Here is a 16,657-nt window from a genome sequence, read left to right as displayed (position 1 = left end):
GATTGTGCTGGTTTCTTGGCATAGAGGCCCAATCTTACATAAGCATCACTTCCAGCATCTCGTTTGGATTGCGTGTGGAAGCAACGCATCGTGCACGATTTTGAGGAGACAAGGAAGGGCGCTTCGCAAGCAAGGCTTCAGTTTGCTAGGCTGCTCTCTGTTATTTTCCAATTCCATCTTTCGGTGCAGACTCACCGACACTCCTGCACGCTAACCTGTATGCCTTGAGCCCCGCCGGGGGTTCCCACGACCGCCATGACCTCCCGTGAGTCCCTCCGCCAATTGAAGCCCCGACTTTCCCATCACTGATCAATTCTCAAGTCAAACAATTTATCCGGAACGTGCGTGCATCGAAAACAATTGCCGATGAGCGGGCAGTGGTGCAAAAGGAGAGTGCTGCAATTCGCGCCAGCTTCAGGGATGAACACACCGATCACAATGTCAGGTGAGCGTCCCGTACGACCACCGCCAACGAGCATACCGCTGATAGTTGCCAAGGAGGAACAATGTAGCCAAATTGCTCTATCTCTTCACGCTAGGCGAGCGGACGCATTTCGGCCAGATCGAGTGCTTGAAGCTTCTCGCCTCGCCGCGCTTTGCGGACAAACGTTTGGGGTACCTGGGAACCATGCTTTTGTTGGATGAGAACCAAGAGGTCTTGACACTGGTTACAAACTCTTTAAAAAAGTTCGCGTCTCAATTCCCTTCATTGTCGACTCCACTGACGACGTTTACAGTGACCTGAACCACTCCAATCAATATGTAGTTGGACTTGCGCTCTGTACGCTCGGGAATATTGCATCTGTGGAAATGTCCAGGGACTTATTTCCGGAAATCGAATCTCTCATATCCACCGCTAATCCTTATATCCGCCGGAAAGCAGCCCTTTGTGCTATGCGTATCTGTCGCAAAGTCCCAGATTTACAAGAACATTTTATCGAAAAGGCCAAGGTACTCTTATCCGATAGAAACCATGGAGTTTTATTGTGCGCTCTTACTCTTGCCATTGACTTCTGTGAACAAGATGAGGCAGAAGGAGGTCAAGAAATAATTGATCAATTCAGGCCGCTGGCTCCAGGTTTAGTGAGAACGCTAAAAGGCCTGACAACGTCAGGATATACTCCGGAGCACGACGTTTATGGGATTACAGACCCCTTTCTCCAAATCAAGATCCTCCGACTGTTGCGGGTTCTAGGCAGAGGCGACGCAGCTATCAGCGAGCTTATCAACGATATCCTCGCGCAAGTCGCGACGAATACTGACTCGAGCAAAAATGTGGGGAACTCTATCCTATACGAGGCCGTGTTGACTATTCTAGACATAGAAGCTGATTCTGGGCTCCGCGTGCTGGGAGTGAACATCCTCGGAAAGTTTCTGGCTAATAAAGACAATAACATCCGATACGTAGCCTTGAATACGTTGATCAAGGTTGTTGCTGTTGAGCCTAATGCCGTTCAACGACATCGGAATACGATTCTTGAGTGCCTGCGAGATGCCGATATCAGCATACGAAGACGGGCACTTGACCTCAGTTTTACGCTTATTAATGAAGGAAATGTGCGCGTCCTCGTTCGAGAGCTCTTAGCATTCTTAGAGGTTGCGGATACCGAGTTCAAACCAGTCATGACCACTCAGATCGGAATAGCAGCTGATAGATTCGCACCAAATAAGCGTTGGCATGTTGATACGATGCTACGGGTGTTGAAACTTGCTGGCAATTATGTCAAAGAACAGATACTTTCGTCCTTCGTCCGCCTTATTGCAACAGCGCCTGATCTTCAAACATACTCAGTGCAGAAACTTTATGCCGCTCTTAAGGAAGATATCTCCCAGGAAGGGTTGACTTTAGCGGCATCGTGGGTTATTGGAGAGTACGGCGATGCCCTTCTTCGTGGAGGGCAGTACGAGGAAGAAGAACTAGTCACGGAAGTGAAGGAGAGTGATGTCGTAGATCTCTTCATGAATGTCTTGAACAGCACTTATGCCTCGCAAATTGTCACAGAATACATTGTCACCTCCGCAATGAAATTATCCACGAGGATGACGGATCCGGCTCAAATTGAGCGAATTCGAAGATTCCTTAGCAGCAGGTCCGCTGATCTCAACGTTGAAATTCAGCAACGAGCCGTGGAGTATACAAACCTTTTCGGTTATGATCAGTTGCGGCGTGGTGTGTTCGAAAAAATGCCACCTCCGGAAATCCGAGAGGAGCAGAGAGTTTTGGGTCCATCTACAAACAAACGCCAGAGCAGAGTGTTGAAAGATAAATCCAAGAAGCCAGCCAAGCCATCCGAACAGGATATGCTGCTTGATCTAATGGGTGGCTCGGATGTACCGGCCGCGGATACAACTAAAAATCTCAATGGGTCTCAAAACACTGCAGACTTGCTGGCTGATATTTTAGGTGGCGGGCCATCCACAGCCCAATCACCGCCGCCACCATCAAATCAGCCATCGAACGTCAATGCAATTATGGACCTTTTTGGTTCTCAGGCGACCCCCCCAGCGATGCAACCGCCCCAAACATCTGCCTCCCCTGGTCTATTTGCACCTACAAAGTCACAACCCTCTCAGACTCCACCTCCCGCCTCAGGTGCACCGATGCATATCGCATTTAACAAAAATGACCTTACATTGGCCTTGCAAGTTCAAAGAAGTAACCCTTCCGCTGCACAAATTCTTGCCAAGTTCCGCAATACGTCAAATCTTGACCGGTTTACCGGCGTTGGCCTGCAAGCAGCCGTGCCCAAATCACAAAAACTTCAGCTTTCAGCCATCAATAAAAGTGAACTAGATGGAGGACAAGAAGGTACCCAGGTCCTGAAAGTAGCAACCGCAACGAACAACGTACGTTTTCCTAAAATCCATGATTGTAGTGATGGATATGTGTGCTGACTCACGAATTTGCAGCCGCTACCCGCCAAAGTTAGGTTACGCCTGAGGGTCACCTATTCAAGAAACGGATCGGAGCAGGTGACGGAGCAGGTGGACTGGACAGAGCCGTAGGCAGTTGGTTTGATTATTTCAGCATGATTCCCCTTGCATAAAGCATTTCCGTTGCCATTTGAACCTCTTACTTGTGAGGCATCTGAATTGACTAAGCGAAGATATATATGAATAATTCATTCAGTTAATAGACACGAGGTATTTGCTTCGGGCATTTACTTTGGTCTCAGAATTCCCTAGCGACGGTAACTCTGACATCCGTCATCTAAGGACCATGGCTTCCCTCAGGCTGGTTGCTGCCTTCCCATGTTTTGCCGTTAAAAATTTATTCAACCAACCTTGGTTTTATGATGAGCACTTCCCTTTTCAATGCCCTTCGTCATCCCCAACTGCTATGGGTCTCCAGCCTGCTGTTGCCTGATTAATACCATGGGCGACTATTAGTCTCACTGAAAGCACTTGCCATCAATATGACTAGCTTGAGTTCACGTCAGGTCTATAAAATCCCCCTTCAGCTCTTCCATCCTCCGTCGTTCTTACAACTCCATCCTCACCTCTCCAATACACAGTGCAAAACATATACTCTTAACAATCCTTCTTGCATATCCTTACTGACTTGACCTACTATTCCACTATGGATCTCTTGGTGAGTAACTGCCCTACCGACCTTGTGTTAAGCCCCCTTGTATCCTCATAACGCCTCCCCTAACTCCCTATAAAATCTAGTTGGAGGTAACCTTGAACATTGAGGAAGAGAACGCCAACGCGATCTCACGCCTCTCAGACGAAGAGGCGCAGGAGCAGCTCGAAGCTGCCCTGATCCTATTCTTCGCTGCGGGGCCGGTCAAACCTCGAGAGAGCATAGCGGTCAATGCAGCCAATTGTCTGGCGCATTGCAAGGGGAGGGACATTCCGATCGAAGCGAGATCGGATACTATCTCCTTGAGCTCTTCATCGTCCGCAACGGTGAGCGGCCGGGGGACTTCAGTGGGCACTGTGTAGAAAGTTTCTTGGAGGGTAAGTGTGTTTCGAAATATAGTTAAGAAGCCTTGCGGCTAACGCGATATTGGAAATACAGCCCTAGGAGTCTTATCGGCTTGCGTTGCAGGTCTAAGAGAGATGAAATGTATTCCGATGCTGATCTGGCGTAGAAACGAGGGTGCCAACGTTTAATAGGTTTTGGCGTTGGTGGATAGGTGTATTATATACCCAAGTTTAATTTCTTCGCGTTGGCATTTGACCTTTGGTATTATTTATATTTGTTTGGAGTTTTGGATATGGGGTGACATGGCTTTGATTAACTATGTAACATTGATGCCATTCCTACAAAGGACTACCTCTTTAGACCATCATCTATACGGAGTATGGTCCATTGTAATAACTTCATTGCCATAGCTTCGAACTTTTGAGGTCCGAAAACATCCAATAACTATTAACTACTTTGCATATGACAGGGCCTATATCATTAGATTGACCACAAGCGCTTGCTTTGATGGCTGAAGATCCCCATAACAAAAGGAATGGCCAAGTGGAAAGAAGCGGGAGAGCCGGATGCAGGAGATATGGAACAGTTGGTGCAGAGAAGCCAACGTGGTTTCCCTGCTGCCTGGTTTGCCTACATTCAGGGGTCAAGCTCACGGCACAACAGCTCGTAATCTCCTCTCTTTCTCTTTGTCCTTTATTTTTTAATTGTTTATCACCTTTGCAATCATGGCGGTTATCCAGATCAGTATCATCTCAGATGTCATATGCCCATGGGTACGTCGTCCTTCCCCGCATATAGAAATTCCCATAAAATAGTTAGCCAACTCAAGCGTTCCCCGCCTTGGTTCAGTGCTACATAGGATATCGTACCCTGCAGCGGGCGATTGAAATTTTCCAGAAGACGTATCCGGGCGGCTCCCGAGATACATTTGAAATCAACTGGAAGCCGTACTTCATTGACCAGGAGGCACCGACGGAGAGTGAGCTGATTCAAGGTATGGTTCCCCTTTTTTTTTTCTTGTTCTCTCTCTCTCTCTCTCTCTCTCTTCCCCCCACCTTCTCGATTTTGTGAACTAGTTAAAAAACCAAAAACCAGACCGAATGCTCCGCCGCATGCAAGATCCCAAAACGGTCGCCGCCGCGCAGACCCGTCTCGCACGCGCCGGGCGCGAGGTCGGCCTGCATCTGAAATTCGGCGGGGCGGTGGGCAGTTCCCGGCTGGCGCATCAGGTGCTGCAGGTCGTGGGGGCGGAAAAAGGTAGCGCGATGCAGTGTCGCGTGGCCGAGAGCTTCTTCCACTGCCAGTTTGAGCGGGAGTTGGATACTAGCGGTGTTGGGGTGGTGCTGGAGGCGTGTGCGATGGCGGGGCTGGATGGGGCGGAGGTGCGGGGGTGGTTGGAGGCGGGGATGGGGAAGGAGGAGGTGGAGCGGGAGGAGCGGGAGGAGCGGAGGGCGGGGGTGCAGGGGGTGCCGCGGTTTGTGGTTGGGGAGCGGGAGGTTGATGGGGCGGTGGATTTTGCGGAGTTGTTTGAGGCGTTTGTTGTTGCGAGGGAGGGGGTGGAAAGCGCCCATGGTTGAATAGGAAGAGGAATCTTGGGCATTTTGAATTGAATATTTAATGCGCAGAAAAGAGTTTGGTGGCATCCAATAGACCTGTCTTTCAAATCTATCACTTTATTCTAGAACTGTCATGGTACCAAAAGGGGTTTGTTGTATGATAAATTCAGATCATATTGTTCATCCAAAACTAACCATTATAAAAACCAGCAAACCCTCAAAACTCCATAGGGAGGTCATCGGTGCAGCAGCGCACAGAGTAACACCCCGATAACAAAAGAAAACAAACAAAAATGAAAGTCAAAAAACGCCAAAACTGCTTGAGATGGGGCAAGCCGACACAGCCCTTCATAAATCCAAACATATGCTCCATCATGTATGATGTCCGTTTGTCCCCTGCCGTTGTCCCTTCCACCATGATAATGAAAAACGAATAGTCCGGTTCCGTCTTGCCAGGAACTCATTGCTGCAACTAATACTGTAGGGATTCAAAATAATCAAGAAGGAGACGCAAAAGAAGAGCTACTCCCTCTTCAGTAACCGCGGAGAAGAGAGGGGAAGTACAAACAGGGGGATGAAATGCAGAGTACAAAATGCAGGACAGCAGATTCGTTGCTTTGCAACAATCTGTTTCAGGTGGTATATCTCTGGTATAGATGCATTTGGAGATAGATAAGCACCACGATTTGATAAAGGGCAAAACAAGAGTAGGGTCGTTAAGTAAGGGGAGTCATAAAAAAGGAACACATTTCCCAGGTATAGTCAAAAAGGCAGGAAAGCTGATGGTGCCCCCCAGAACTGGGGGAAAGTGAAGATGGGTTTTTATCTGGAGTGTAGAGTTCGAGGTCGGAGGTGTACGGTTCTATCATTGCACTCGATCGAGAGCGCATAAACCAAGAGATATTCCTCAAGGAGAGTTTAGAAACTGTAAAATGAAGGTTCTCTGACATCTTAAGAGGCCAGAACGATGTAAAAATAAACCGCTGAATCTGGAGCAGCGATGGATCAATGATCCATACAGTGAAAGAGGAGATGGGACTAATATGCACAAGATGATTCCTTTCTGATTATGCTGGGGCGAGCATCCGGTTTGTGCGATCGAGGAAATGGATCTCGGGAATGCCCCCAGGACACGTCCTCTTGTCGAATTCTGGGCGGGGCGTATCTAACGGGTTCTTCTGGAATGCGCGGGTAATAATCGTCAGAGAGTTCGCTGAGCAAGCCGTCTCGGCTTGTTCGCAAAGTGGGAATACCGCGCCCAGACTCACGACGGGAGTGAAAATCACGGGACTTTGATCTCGATGACTGTTTTGGGGGTGGGCGTATAATGGGTATCGGATCGCGTAGAGCGGGCGAGGTGCTGTGGCTGCGCCGGTGGGTGGGAACGGTTGGGTCGATCAACACAGCTCGATGCCTTGTGTAGTCATCATTTTCCTCGACGACCATATACTTGCTGCTCTTGGGTGGACTCGACTGAAAGATCTTTGGCGTAGCCGGGCTGGAACTGGAATATCCCGAGTCGTACAAGTCTTTGAGTTTTGATGATTTCGGCATGATCGGATCTGCCTGGCGAGGGATGATGCTCGGCAGGGTATCCGCACGGCGGATGGGAGGATGATCACGCTTTTCTCGAGCATGATATGTTGACGACCGGGTTGGCGGCGCGGGAGAGATCCTGATGGCAGATGGGATTTTGATCGTGGGCGGCGCAGAGGTTGCGCTTGTCAGGTTGGGGATCTTGCGGGCGGCGTGCGATCGTAATGACGAGGGATCAATGATTTCGATGGAGGGTCTGCGCTCACGCGGTCGAGGTCGGGCGGACGAACGGCGAGGAGTATCAACGTGCACTGGCTCGTGGTGCATTTGAAACGGCCAGGACGACGCAGAAGGGCGACGCTCAGGCTCGGGAGCGAGGTTGTTCCTGGACCGTTCGATGTACTGACGGGCGGTGTCCTGAAGGTAGTCATGCTTGGACGATTCCCACGGATCAGGGTATCCCCTGGGCGACGTGTCCGGCCCTGGACTTTTGGAGTGAGACTCGCGCTTCACTTTCGGCTCCGGAAAGTCGTAGCGATAAGAGCACGATGCATCGGAATCAGAGTCATAGTCAGCGGTACGGCTGTACTTGTCGGAGAATTCTCGTCGACGTTCCTTGTCCCCTGTTCTTTGCACGACTCGACCCTGCTCTGGCCGTCGCGGGTCCGTTCTTTGGGTGGCTCGCGTTTTGACTCTGGATGCTTGCTCTTCTTCTTCTTCTCCTCTGCGTCCTTTGTGGTCGACCGTTTCTCGGGCCCCTCATACTTTTTCGAGCTCGCCCAGAGCTCTTCCGCATAGGCGGGGTCGTCTTCGAAGAACTGGGGCACTCGCTCTTCATACACCTTCCCGTTTCGAATATCGTACGATCCCGTGGTGCGATGGCCGAATGACGGCACGGGGCCTCCCTTCTCCATCGCCTCCTTCCTCAACTCGACCAGACGCGCCTTTTGATCGTATCGCGCTCGTTTTACCTCGTCGGAGAGGAGCTCGTATGCTTCCTGGACTTTTTGGAACTCATCTTGTGCCTTGCCGCGCAGCGATTCATCCTTGATCTTGTCGGGGTGACATTTGAGGACGAGTTTCCGGTATGCGGATCTGATCTCGGCGGTGCCGGCATCTTTGGCGACGCCTAGAGCGGCGTACGGGTCGGGGGGGAGGGACGCTGCCATGGTTCAGTGGTGTGGATACTCTAGGTTGAGGACAAACAGAGGGCAGTGTGAGGAAGAGAGTGAGGTAAGAAGTGACTGATTTTGAAACCGGTGGTCGTTTGAAACTAGGGTCGGTTTCCGTGTCCAGGCAGTTGGTCAACAGATATCCATTGTCCAGCTGCCTGGGATGATAGTGATTAAAACTCTCGTTAGATCTGGTCTGGCAAAGGGAATGGTAATAATAATGTTCGTGAAGGGAATGGAAGAGCCAGCATCGAAGGAATGCTGATTAAAAGGTCAACTGGGTATCGCCACCCTGGAACGGATGGACGAAGGAAAGAAAGGGACGACCAGGTCCGAGGTGGTGAGTCGAATAGTTAATAATGATGACAAAGAAGAAAGAAGAATGATGATGAACGGGAGAGAGAGCGAAGAGAAGAGAGAGAGAGAGAGAGAGAGAGAGAGTTGGGTTGGGGCTGGCGAGTGGTTCGGGTGCGGGAGGGAAGAGAGAGTGTGTCCCCTGCGCCACGCTTTGCGTTGAGATTGACAGCACGGTGGCCAACAGGACAGGGCTGGCCGAGTGGTCGTATCTTCCAGAACCGACGAGGGCGACGGTGAATCAGAGCGAGGGAGGGATGGCTGGCTGTCTTAAGAGCTGCGAGGAATGACGACGATGCGATCGAATACCTGCTGTTCCCCTCTTGGTGCGTGGTGGAGTCGGCCTGGGCTGGGGGGGGATTGGGCGGTGTGGCTTCAGGACGGGCCCCGTTCACCAAGCAACGCAGAGCAAAATAATCCACGCAGGACGGAGGATGCAAAGGAGAAGATGGGACAAAACGAGAGCAATAAATGTGCAGAACCCCGCACGCTGGGCTGAGGAGGGGGAAACGAGGCGCTGTGGTTGGGTTAGTTAGCTCGGCTGGAATGGGAGCGACAAAAAAGGAGCGAAAGCAGCCCGGCGGCAAAAACGAGGGTTGTCTATCACGGTGATTGAGAGAGCTGGAGAAGAAATTGGAATAGAAAGACGACAACATCCCCGTCTGTGCTGGAGGCTGTTCGCTTTTATGATCGCGATTCTACATCGACCGGCGAGAGCTGCCCTGGCGACTTTACTGTCCATCACGGCCCACGTTTGAGCGAGCGTTGAGCCTGCTACGGATCTGCTGCCCCATGCCTCATCGACTGCTTGGATGCCGTGAGGGATTGGTGTGGAGGGGTTCGCAGGCCGATTCGACGACAGACTGCGACGCCCGGCACGGCTCACGAGGAAGTCTGTTGGTGATGAGCTCTGCTGTCACTCATGCCCCCAAAGCTTCCAGCTTGGATGTTTCATTTTATTTTTGACATCGGGCTGCGAGGAGCAACGAGGGTGCGAGTCGGCGCGACGGTTGGCTCTGGTGGACGTGTATCTGTACCTTGCATCTGTTGTCGCTGCAATGGCCGCCCCGAGTATCGGTACTCGCTCAGCTGCTGGTCATCTGCACCCAACCACCAGCCAACCACGCCCGCAGCCCTTCTGCCAAACAGGGCGACCAGACACGATCCGGTTGGCCCATCAGCAGTGGGCCCCTTGTCGTGTCTGTTGCTGGCTTCACGCTCTGTCACTTGCGTCCGGTCCCGTTGGCCAGCATCTGTTCTCGTCGCCCCCGCTGTTTTCCCCTCTCTCTCTCCTTCTCCGCCTTCTTTCCACGGCTGCATTAAATATGAACCTGCGATATCCGCAACAAAATCACTCGATTCATTCGGTTGACCGTCGTATTCAGTTCTCATCCAGAACCTCTGATCGTCTCTCGATTTGCTCATCTCCGCAAGGCTGGCCTTGCCAGATTCTTCAACCCCCAAACCAAGGAGAATAACGTCAACAACAACAACAACCCAACGCCCTTTTCCCCTTATCCCCACGCAGCCGCCCGGCTTCCCCTGAACCCACGATTGGCTCTGGCCCCGATTTCCCTCACTTGGCCCCTGAAATCCAGATCTCATTGGCTCCACGGCCTCCAAGCTGGTCAGTCTGTCGACCAGGATCCAAAAGGGTAGATGCACCTCCACTTCCCATTGTTATCTTCCCTCGATCATCCGTCCCACAATCATGGGGCCAACTCCTGGAAGCCCGGGAACCCGCATGGAACAATCATCCTCAACAAGTCACAATCATCCATGACGAACCACTGCATGAATTCAACGTGCTGGGCAACAAAGGAGACTTTGAAACAAGGCAACAATAGGAAAAAGGAAAGAGAATAGCGGGGAAAGTTCTTTCAGGATCTTCGAGAGAGGGGAAGCCCTCCAATGCTGAAAATGTTGAATCAGGAAACCGACTAGTTATCCGAAATCGAGTCGGACATTTCACATTCCAGCAAGAAATGGGTATGGAGTAGTATTCCTCCTAGCAAACGTCTCTCTCTCTCTCTGACGTTTTATTGAGGTAGCCCAAATCAAAGCTCTTTCCCAGCCAGATATATCCGTGCGTTTTTCTAAATGATGCGTATCTCAAGAATTCATCACTGCAAGATACATGGCTTCACAACTTTTCAAACCCATGTATTTCCACAGCATCATTTGATCGCAATAGTCTACCCGCTCTGGAGTCAAGATGGTTGTTTCTTCACGAATTGCCACGCGATGCTCTTAATGTTAAACCCCTTTCAGCTTGAGTGGCACACATGCTTGCCCTCTCCATAACCCACTCTCTTACTGGCCACATCTCTGCAACGTCCAGGATCAGCTTTAATTCATCTATTCCAGATACCTTCTAATACCACATCCTGCCCATTCATACCATCATCAGTGACCTTTCGCCCCCCCAGAACTCTTTGAACCCTTCAAGCTGCGCTTAGACGTGGGGATTATGTAAGGAGGACATTGAGCAGCTACTGAAAGTAGTCTAGTGTCTTGGCAGGCCTGGTTTCAATGGTACTCCGTACTTCCAAGTGTGTTATGTAAGCCCAATGAGGTCATCGTTCTGATGAGGTCCCCAAAAGCTGTTTTCTCCGCAAATTGACTTTGGAGGGCAATACATATTGTATGGAAAACAACTACTGATCCAGGCGGGAGGGTAAAAAAAAAACGCGACAAAGGAGCAATGGCAGCGCTACATGCAGCACTTCGATCGCTAGAGCCGGTTTCAATCGACGATATTCCCACCGAAAATGCTGATCTTTACACATATCTACGAGACCTGCTCGTGCAAGCCCGGCTGATCGTCGAATCCGTCCCAGAGCCTCCCTCTCTCGCTCCCACCGGATCTACCACTGCTGACAACCCCTCGAACCAGTCAAGTCGAGCGGCCAGCCAGAATGGTTCGAAAATCTCTGCATCTCGGTCCACGCCTGCACTTGACTCGGGGGATATACACGCCTTGCAGAAAGAGTGGGGCCGGCCTTTCAACAAAGTCGACAATGTGAAGGAGAACCCGATGCGTATCCCCGTTTATAAACTGAGGAGCAAAGATGGGAAAGGAGCGTGGTTTGCTCGGAGAAGCGTGCACGCCGGGACCCTTTCATACAGTCGGTTCAAGGACAAACTTCAAAACGAGCTGGCCGAGACGATGAAGCTTCGAGAGGAAACAGGAGAAGGAGTGAGTATTAGGGGAGTTGGAAGTGAAAGACGCCTAGAACAGCTGGCTATCCCACTGCATTCAGCTCGTGCTGATACGGACAGTGGTCATGGAGATGAGCTGGCAGTTGTTGAAGTACATCATTTATCTGCTCATTTCCCTGGCCCTTCAACCTCTAGAGATTTTGTTACATTGCTAGTCTCTTCGGACAAAACAATGGATGTTTCCAGCACCGCTGAAGATGGAAAAACTGCCGAGACTCCTGATTTGCCGAGAAACTTTGTGATCATATCAAAACCGTGCAAGCACCCTGATGCTCCCATACGCAAAGGCTTTATCAGAGGCCAATATGAATCTGTTGAAATGATCAGGGAGTTGCCTGCCTCGGCAGTAGGGAATTCCATTGGCGGTTCGGAAAACGAGGAAAATGCGAACCCTGTTGAATGGATCATGATCACGAGAAGTGACCCAGGAGGAAATATTCCAAGATGGATGGTGGAGAAAGGCACTGTTCCTAGCATCATCGCGGATGCGAAAAAGTTCATAGACTGGGCAACCCGGGATGAACAAGAAATCAACGAGGGAGAGGAGGGCTCATCGGCACCGCAGTCGCGGCACGACTCTGGGAATTCTGAAGAAAAGCCTCAACCATTAGAATCAGTGGGCCGAAATGAAGTAGAGAAGCTTGTCCCGGAACCGGCCACCATCGAAACTAGGCGGGATTCTGGCTATAAAGACAGCCGTGATGAAACGAATGCGGGACAATTTAACAGGGCCGGCCTCGCTGCAGGAATAATGGAAACCGTTTCTTCAACCCTTGAATCCGTCGCACCAAAAGGACTCTTCGACTACCTTGATCTACCAACCAATCCAAAGCAATCAGCCGATGAAATAAGCGAAAACGGTAATGAAAATGAGACAGAGGACCGCAGTATCGATGCTGCTAGAGAGGGTGCTGCTGCACAGAGGGATTCTCCTGTTTCCTCTATCGCATCGTTCACCAGCGCCGACTCATGTCCAAGAAGCGTGCAGCAAGAGGTCGGGGAGCAAAGCCAGCTATACGATGAAAATAACTCGTTGAAGTCGGCCGGATTTAGGAATGACCAAGGACTTGAAGTGCCGGGCGTGAAGGGAGCAAGCAGCGCTAGTAGTAGTGTCCGTTCACTCAAGCAAGATCTGCTTCCGTCGAGCTTCTGTGACAAAGATCTTGCCAAACTCGCTATCCGCAAAGCTAAGGTGGTGAACGAACTCGAAATCAACAATGAGCAACGCAACAAGTTAATGAATCAGCTATCACATCCACTCGCTTCAGATGTCAGCGCAAGTGACGCAGACCAAGAAACACCCCCTCCCGCAAGTGCAGCCAAGAAAGCAACAGCATCACATAAAAAAGATTTAGCAGCATTGAAACGCAAGGAGGCCAAATTAACTTCTCGACTCCAAAAGATTGAATCACAGCAACAGAAAGTCCAAGCAAAGGCTGAGTCGAAACGCAGGAAAGAATCAGAGAAGGCTGAAATGGGCAAATTGAAAGCCGAACTGGAATCACTGAAGGAAGAAAAGGAGCAGATGAGAGTCGAGATTGATGGGCTGCGGCAAGAGAGGAGTCACTGGCTGAGCATAGTAGGAAGGCTGCAACAGGAGAATACTAAACTCGCTACGCAGCTACCACAAGACAGAAGTCAATAGAAAGGGCAAAAGGCACGGTTAGATCAAGGAGTTTTGATTCAATTGATTCATCCGTGGAAGACGATTGTGTACATATTCATTGCATATAGAATGGAACGGGACGGAACATGCGCACACACATGGTATAGAGTCCGCTTCTGGCAAAATAAATCGTCCAGAAGCGATAGCGATCTAAGAAAAAAAGCGCTACTTCTCTTGCTCCTGTTGATTCTAGCCCGCCCTTTGGTACAAACCGGATATTCCGGACTATGACCTGTCGCATTTCCATCGGGATGGAGTGTTGGGTTATCTTTCCCAAAGCTCTTTTGTCCTTGGACGCCACAAAAAGCTGATTGTGTGGCTCTTCAATCAGTCTTCACTCGAGCTCGAAGTCTGTTCCCGCATCGACTTTGCTATCGGATTGAGGTTACAATTGGAGGCTGATGGGCGGGCGGTGACTTGGCATTAGTCTAAGGCCGGTAGGATTATTCCTGAGTCTGCAAAATGCAAAATTAATTAGCAATCTCACACGAACGGGCAACGATATGCCAGTTAGCAGAAAGGGAACTCAAGTAGCCCTACCTCCGGCGGATTTCCCGCTCCCCTAACCATCTTTTCTATCATCATAGCCTTAACCTTCTCTTTAGGCTCTCCCATTCCAATCGCCATGTATTGCAAGAGCGGCGGGTGGCCAACGTACGATGCATAGCTATCGCGAATGATGTTCGAGTTCCATTCGTATTTTGTGGTATCTGCGTGGCCGGTTCCAACGTAACGCGCCTGCAAAGCCTCGAGGTTTTGGAGAGTGCGAAGTTTATCGGCCATTGTGTCGGGCTAGTTGGACTGAAATCGAGTGATAACGACGATAATGAAGAGATCGTGATAGAGCTCTCATGACCAAGTGTGGCAAGCGACCTGAGTTAGGGGAGATATCCCATCACGTGACGAGGCGATTCTGCCATACCAGAAAAGAGACCAAGGGTCCAGCTAAATGGACACCCCTGGTCACCTACTGCTTTACATAGCAGGCACTACCACCCAGCAGAATCATGCTCAACAAGGCCAAATCCTTTGATTTTTTGAATATAATTCAAAACGCCATCTTGGCTCGTAAGGTCTGGCTAAGCCTGTGTGGGTATAATATTTGACGGGTAAAAGAATTGATAAAGCAACCCTCACCGTGGTTCGAACCCGTGGCTGCCCCGGAACAAAAAAATGAACAACACCGCGAGTACTAGAAAGATTAAGGTTCAGCCCACTCGGCCACTTGCCGTTAGGCAATTGGTTCAAGTGGCTAGCTGACTAATTAAACAGGTTGAAGGATGAGCTTGTCCAGGCTGAGCGTCAAATGCTTGGCAAGGTCACATTTAATACTATTGTTAGCAGCGCGCGGAGGCATTTTTTACTTGATCACTCATATGATTGCCACCTTTAGCGCTCTTTTAGCGACCGCGTAGTTTCGAGTTGAGAAGAATAGATTCCCATGGGCCTCAATGACTGCCGCATAGAATATCGGATTGCCTCCCTCGTTCACTCGCATTTTGATGCTCTTCTACCGCGATACAAACCCAGGAGTCGTTCTGACGGCACCCAGGAATGGATACCGTTGAGTGGCATAGTGCTAGTAACAGGTGAGTTCATCTTGCGGTTGAGGAGATGAGGATTGGCTCATGGTATCTCTTCCTGTGGATGATCCCTCCTACTAGTGATGGAGCACCTGCTTATTCATTCACAGGCGAAGGCACCGACGAGGAATCTCTAACCTGCGTTGCTCTTGCGTATGGAATTAAGCCCTATCCCGCCGGATCTCTACAGATAACTAAATAGCGGCATAGAACCGGCGCAAAATGCCTTTCATCGTCTCAAATCCCGTCCTGTCACGGTCTTGTGCTTCATGACAGTCATGCTGAGATTCTTGCGCTTCGCGCTCTTAATCACTGGCTCCTCGAAGAGTGCAAGTCAATGCTCATGCATACCGAGAAGTTTAGATCTCGCAGTGGAGTAGAACTAACCGAACGTCAAAGCCGGGGTGATGACAGCCTTGAGCTTTCTCGGTTCTTGCAGTGGAGGTCAGTAACACCAATGGTTGGTAATGATGAAGAAATGGTTTCGTGGCCACCTTTCAAATTCAAAGACAACGTGAAAATATGGATGTATTGCACCTGCGCCCCTTGCGGAGATGCCAGTATGGAACTATGCATGGCAGCCCAAGAAGACCCCACGCCGTGGCAAGTCCCTGCAGCTGACGCTACTTCTGCCATTGAAAATAATCTAGTAGTAAAACTATTAGACGGCCGTGCTCACTTCTCGGTGCTAGGCGCCGTTCGTCGCAAACCGTCTCGCGCCGATGCACAGCCAACTCTAAGCAAATCTTGTTCAGATAAACTTGCGGCAAGGCAAGTCACATCGGTTTTATCGTTCCCAGCAAGCCTGCTTATTGCCCCGTCTCCCAATGCATACTTGGCAAACGTCGTTCTCCCCGCGAATGAAATAAGTCAAACTGCACTTAAACGGGCATTTGGCAGTGGGGAACAGGGCCGCCTACATAGGCTTAATGGTCGAAAATGGCAAGATGAAGTGCATTCAATGCATTCGGACAGCGGTTATGCATTTACTCCCTTCGATATTCGGGCGTTGCCCATGGATCTGCTGAATAACCTCTGGAAATTCTCCAAGATAAAAGACGCCAGCTCAAAACATCGTAAGATATCGAATTTCTCGGCAGTTTGGACTGCAACTCCCACCTTGGGAACCAACCCAGCTTTTACCATTTTTGGCCAAGACGCGGGTCTGCCATATGGTCAAGGTATCGAAAAGACTGTGAAGGCGTACCCAACCAATGTCAGCGAAATCATTCTGAATGGCGTTAGGCAAGGATACCACATCTCGTCTTCGGATGTGCGCAAGGCAAGCGTGTTGTCGCGAGCCAGGATGTGGGATCTCCTTTGCGAAGTTGTCCAGCTTTTGCCCGATGCAAAGAAGGATACATGCACCTCCAGTGAGGATGAATCTAGCAAAAATGCGAGAGGCGATGATGCAAATGGAGGGCATCAGTTTTTAAAACTACGTGAATGCGTTTTCCACTCCCCAACGTATTCTATGTTGAAACAAAATGTCGCCGCCGCAAAGCTTTTGCATTTGAGAAACAAAGCTTCAGCAGACGTCCGACAAGTATTAGGCAACTGGATTGAGAATAGGGGTGATGGACATTGGGGTTTGAGGGCCCCTCGAAGTTTTTGATTAATGCGATTAGCATATAATA

At 50.1% G+C, this 16,657-nt stretch overlaps 8 protein-coding genes across 8 annotated transcripts; 5 read left to right on the top strand and 3 right to left on the bottom strand.

Moving 5' to 3' along the window:
• Positions 1 to 438: 438 nt before the first annotated feature.
• UREG_02085 (AP-1 complex subunit gamma-1) lies at positions 439 to 3,006 on the top strand (the record flags this gene model as incomplete). Its single annotated transcript, XM_002542523.1, has 3 exons — positions 439 to 608; positions 738 to 2,847; positions 2,911 to 3,006. The coding sequence occupies 3 exons, from the start codon at positions 439 to 441 to the stop codon at positions 3,004 to 3,006; spliced, it is 2,376 nt and encodes a 791-aa protein (XP_002542569.1).
• Positions 3,007 to 3,580: 574 nt separating this feature from the next.
• Positions 3,581 to 3,948, top strand: UREG_02084 (uncharacterized protein; the record flags this gene model as incomplete). The annotated part of the gene is made up of 2 exons (XM_002542522.1): positions 3,581 to 3,592; positions 3,673 to 3,948. The coding sequence occupies 2 exons, from the start codon at positions 3,581 to 3,583 to the stop codon at positions 3,946 to 3,948; spliced, it is 288 nt and encodes a 95-aa protein (XP_002542568.1).
• A 708-nt stretch (positions 3,949 to 4,656) lies between these two features.
• On the top strand, positions 4,657 to 5,508 carry UREG_02083 (uncharacterized protein; the record flags this gene model as incomplete). The annotated part of the gene is made up of 3 exons (XM_002542521.1): positions 4,657 to 4,704; positions 4,808 to 4,925; positions 5,027 to 5,508. The coding sequence occupies 3 exons, from the start codon at positions 4,657 to 4,659 to the stop codon at positions 5,506 to 5,508; spliced, it is 648 nt and encodes a 215-aa protein (XP_002542567.1).
• Positions 5,509 to 6,525: 1,017 nt separating this feature from the next.
• On the bottom strand, positions 6,526 to 8,192 carry UREG_02082 (uncharacterized protein; the record flags this gene model as incomplete). Its single annotated transcript, XM_002542520.1, has 2 exons — positions 6,526 to 7,638; positions 7,668 to 8,192. The coding sequence occupies 2 exons, from the start codon at positions 8,190 to 8,192 to the stop codon at positions 6,526 to 6,528; spliced, it is 1,638 nt and encodes a 545-aa protein (XP_002542566.1).
• A 1,308-nt stretch (positions 8,193 to 9,500) lies between these two features.
• UREG_02081 (uncharacterized protein) lies at positions 9,501 to 10,516 on the bottom strand (the record flags this gene model as incomplete). Its single annotated transcript, XM_002542519.1, has 2 exons — positions 9,501 to 10,128; positions 10,491 to 10,516. The coding sequence occupies 2 exons, from the start codon at positions 10,514 to 10,516 to the stop codon at positions 9,501 to 9,503; spliced, it is 654 nt and encodes a 217-aa protein (XP_002542565.1).
• Positions 10,517 to 11,253: 737 nt separating this feature from the next.
• UREG_02080 (uncharacterized protein) lies at positions 11,254 to 13,416 on the top strand (the record flags this gene model as incomplete). Its single annotated transcript, XM_002542518.1, has 1 exon — positions 11,254 to 13,416. One exon carries the CDS (start codon positions 11,254 to 11,256, stop codon positions 13,414 to 13,416), a length of 2,163 nt encoding a protein of 720 aa, XP_002542564.1.
• Positions 13,417 to 13,808: 392 nt separating this feature from the next.
• On the bottom strand, positions 13,809 to 14,220 carry UREG_02079 (uncharacterized protein; the record flags this gene model as incomplete). The annotated part of the gene is made up of 2 exons (XM_002542517.1): positions 13,809 to 13,865; positions 13,978 to 14,220. The coding sequence occupies 2 exons, from the start codon at positions 14,218 to 14,220 to the stop codon at positions 13,809 to 13,811; spliced, it is 300 nt and encodes a 99-aa protein (XP_002542563.1).
• A 1,257-nt stretch (positions 14,221 to 15,477) lies between these two features.
• On the top strand, positions 15,478 to 16,635 carry UREG_02078 (uncharacterized protein; the record flags this gene model as incomplete). The annotated part of the gene is made up of 1 exon (XM_002542516.1): positions 15,478 to 16,635. The coding sequence occupies one exon, from the start codon at positions 15,478 to 15,480 to the stop codon at positions 16,633 to 16,635; it is 1,158 nt and encodes a 385-aa protein (XP_002542562.1).
• Positions 16,636 to 16,657: the final 22 nt, after the last annotated feature.

The sequence above is a fragment of the Uncinocarpus reesii genome, genomic scaffold (genome assembly GCF_000003515.1).
Source record: "Uncinocarpus reesii 1704 scaffold_1 genomic scaffold, whole genome shotgun sequence".
NCBI classification, from domain to species: domain Eukaryota; kingdom Fungi; phylum Ascomycota; class Eurotiomycetes; order Onygenales; family Onygenaceae; genus Uncinocarpus; species Uncinocarpus reesii.
The sequence above is the reverse complement of the archived record's forward strand: the minus strand, read 5'-3'. Positions and strand labels throughout refer to the sequence as shown.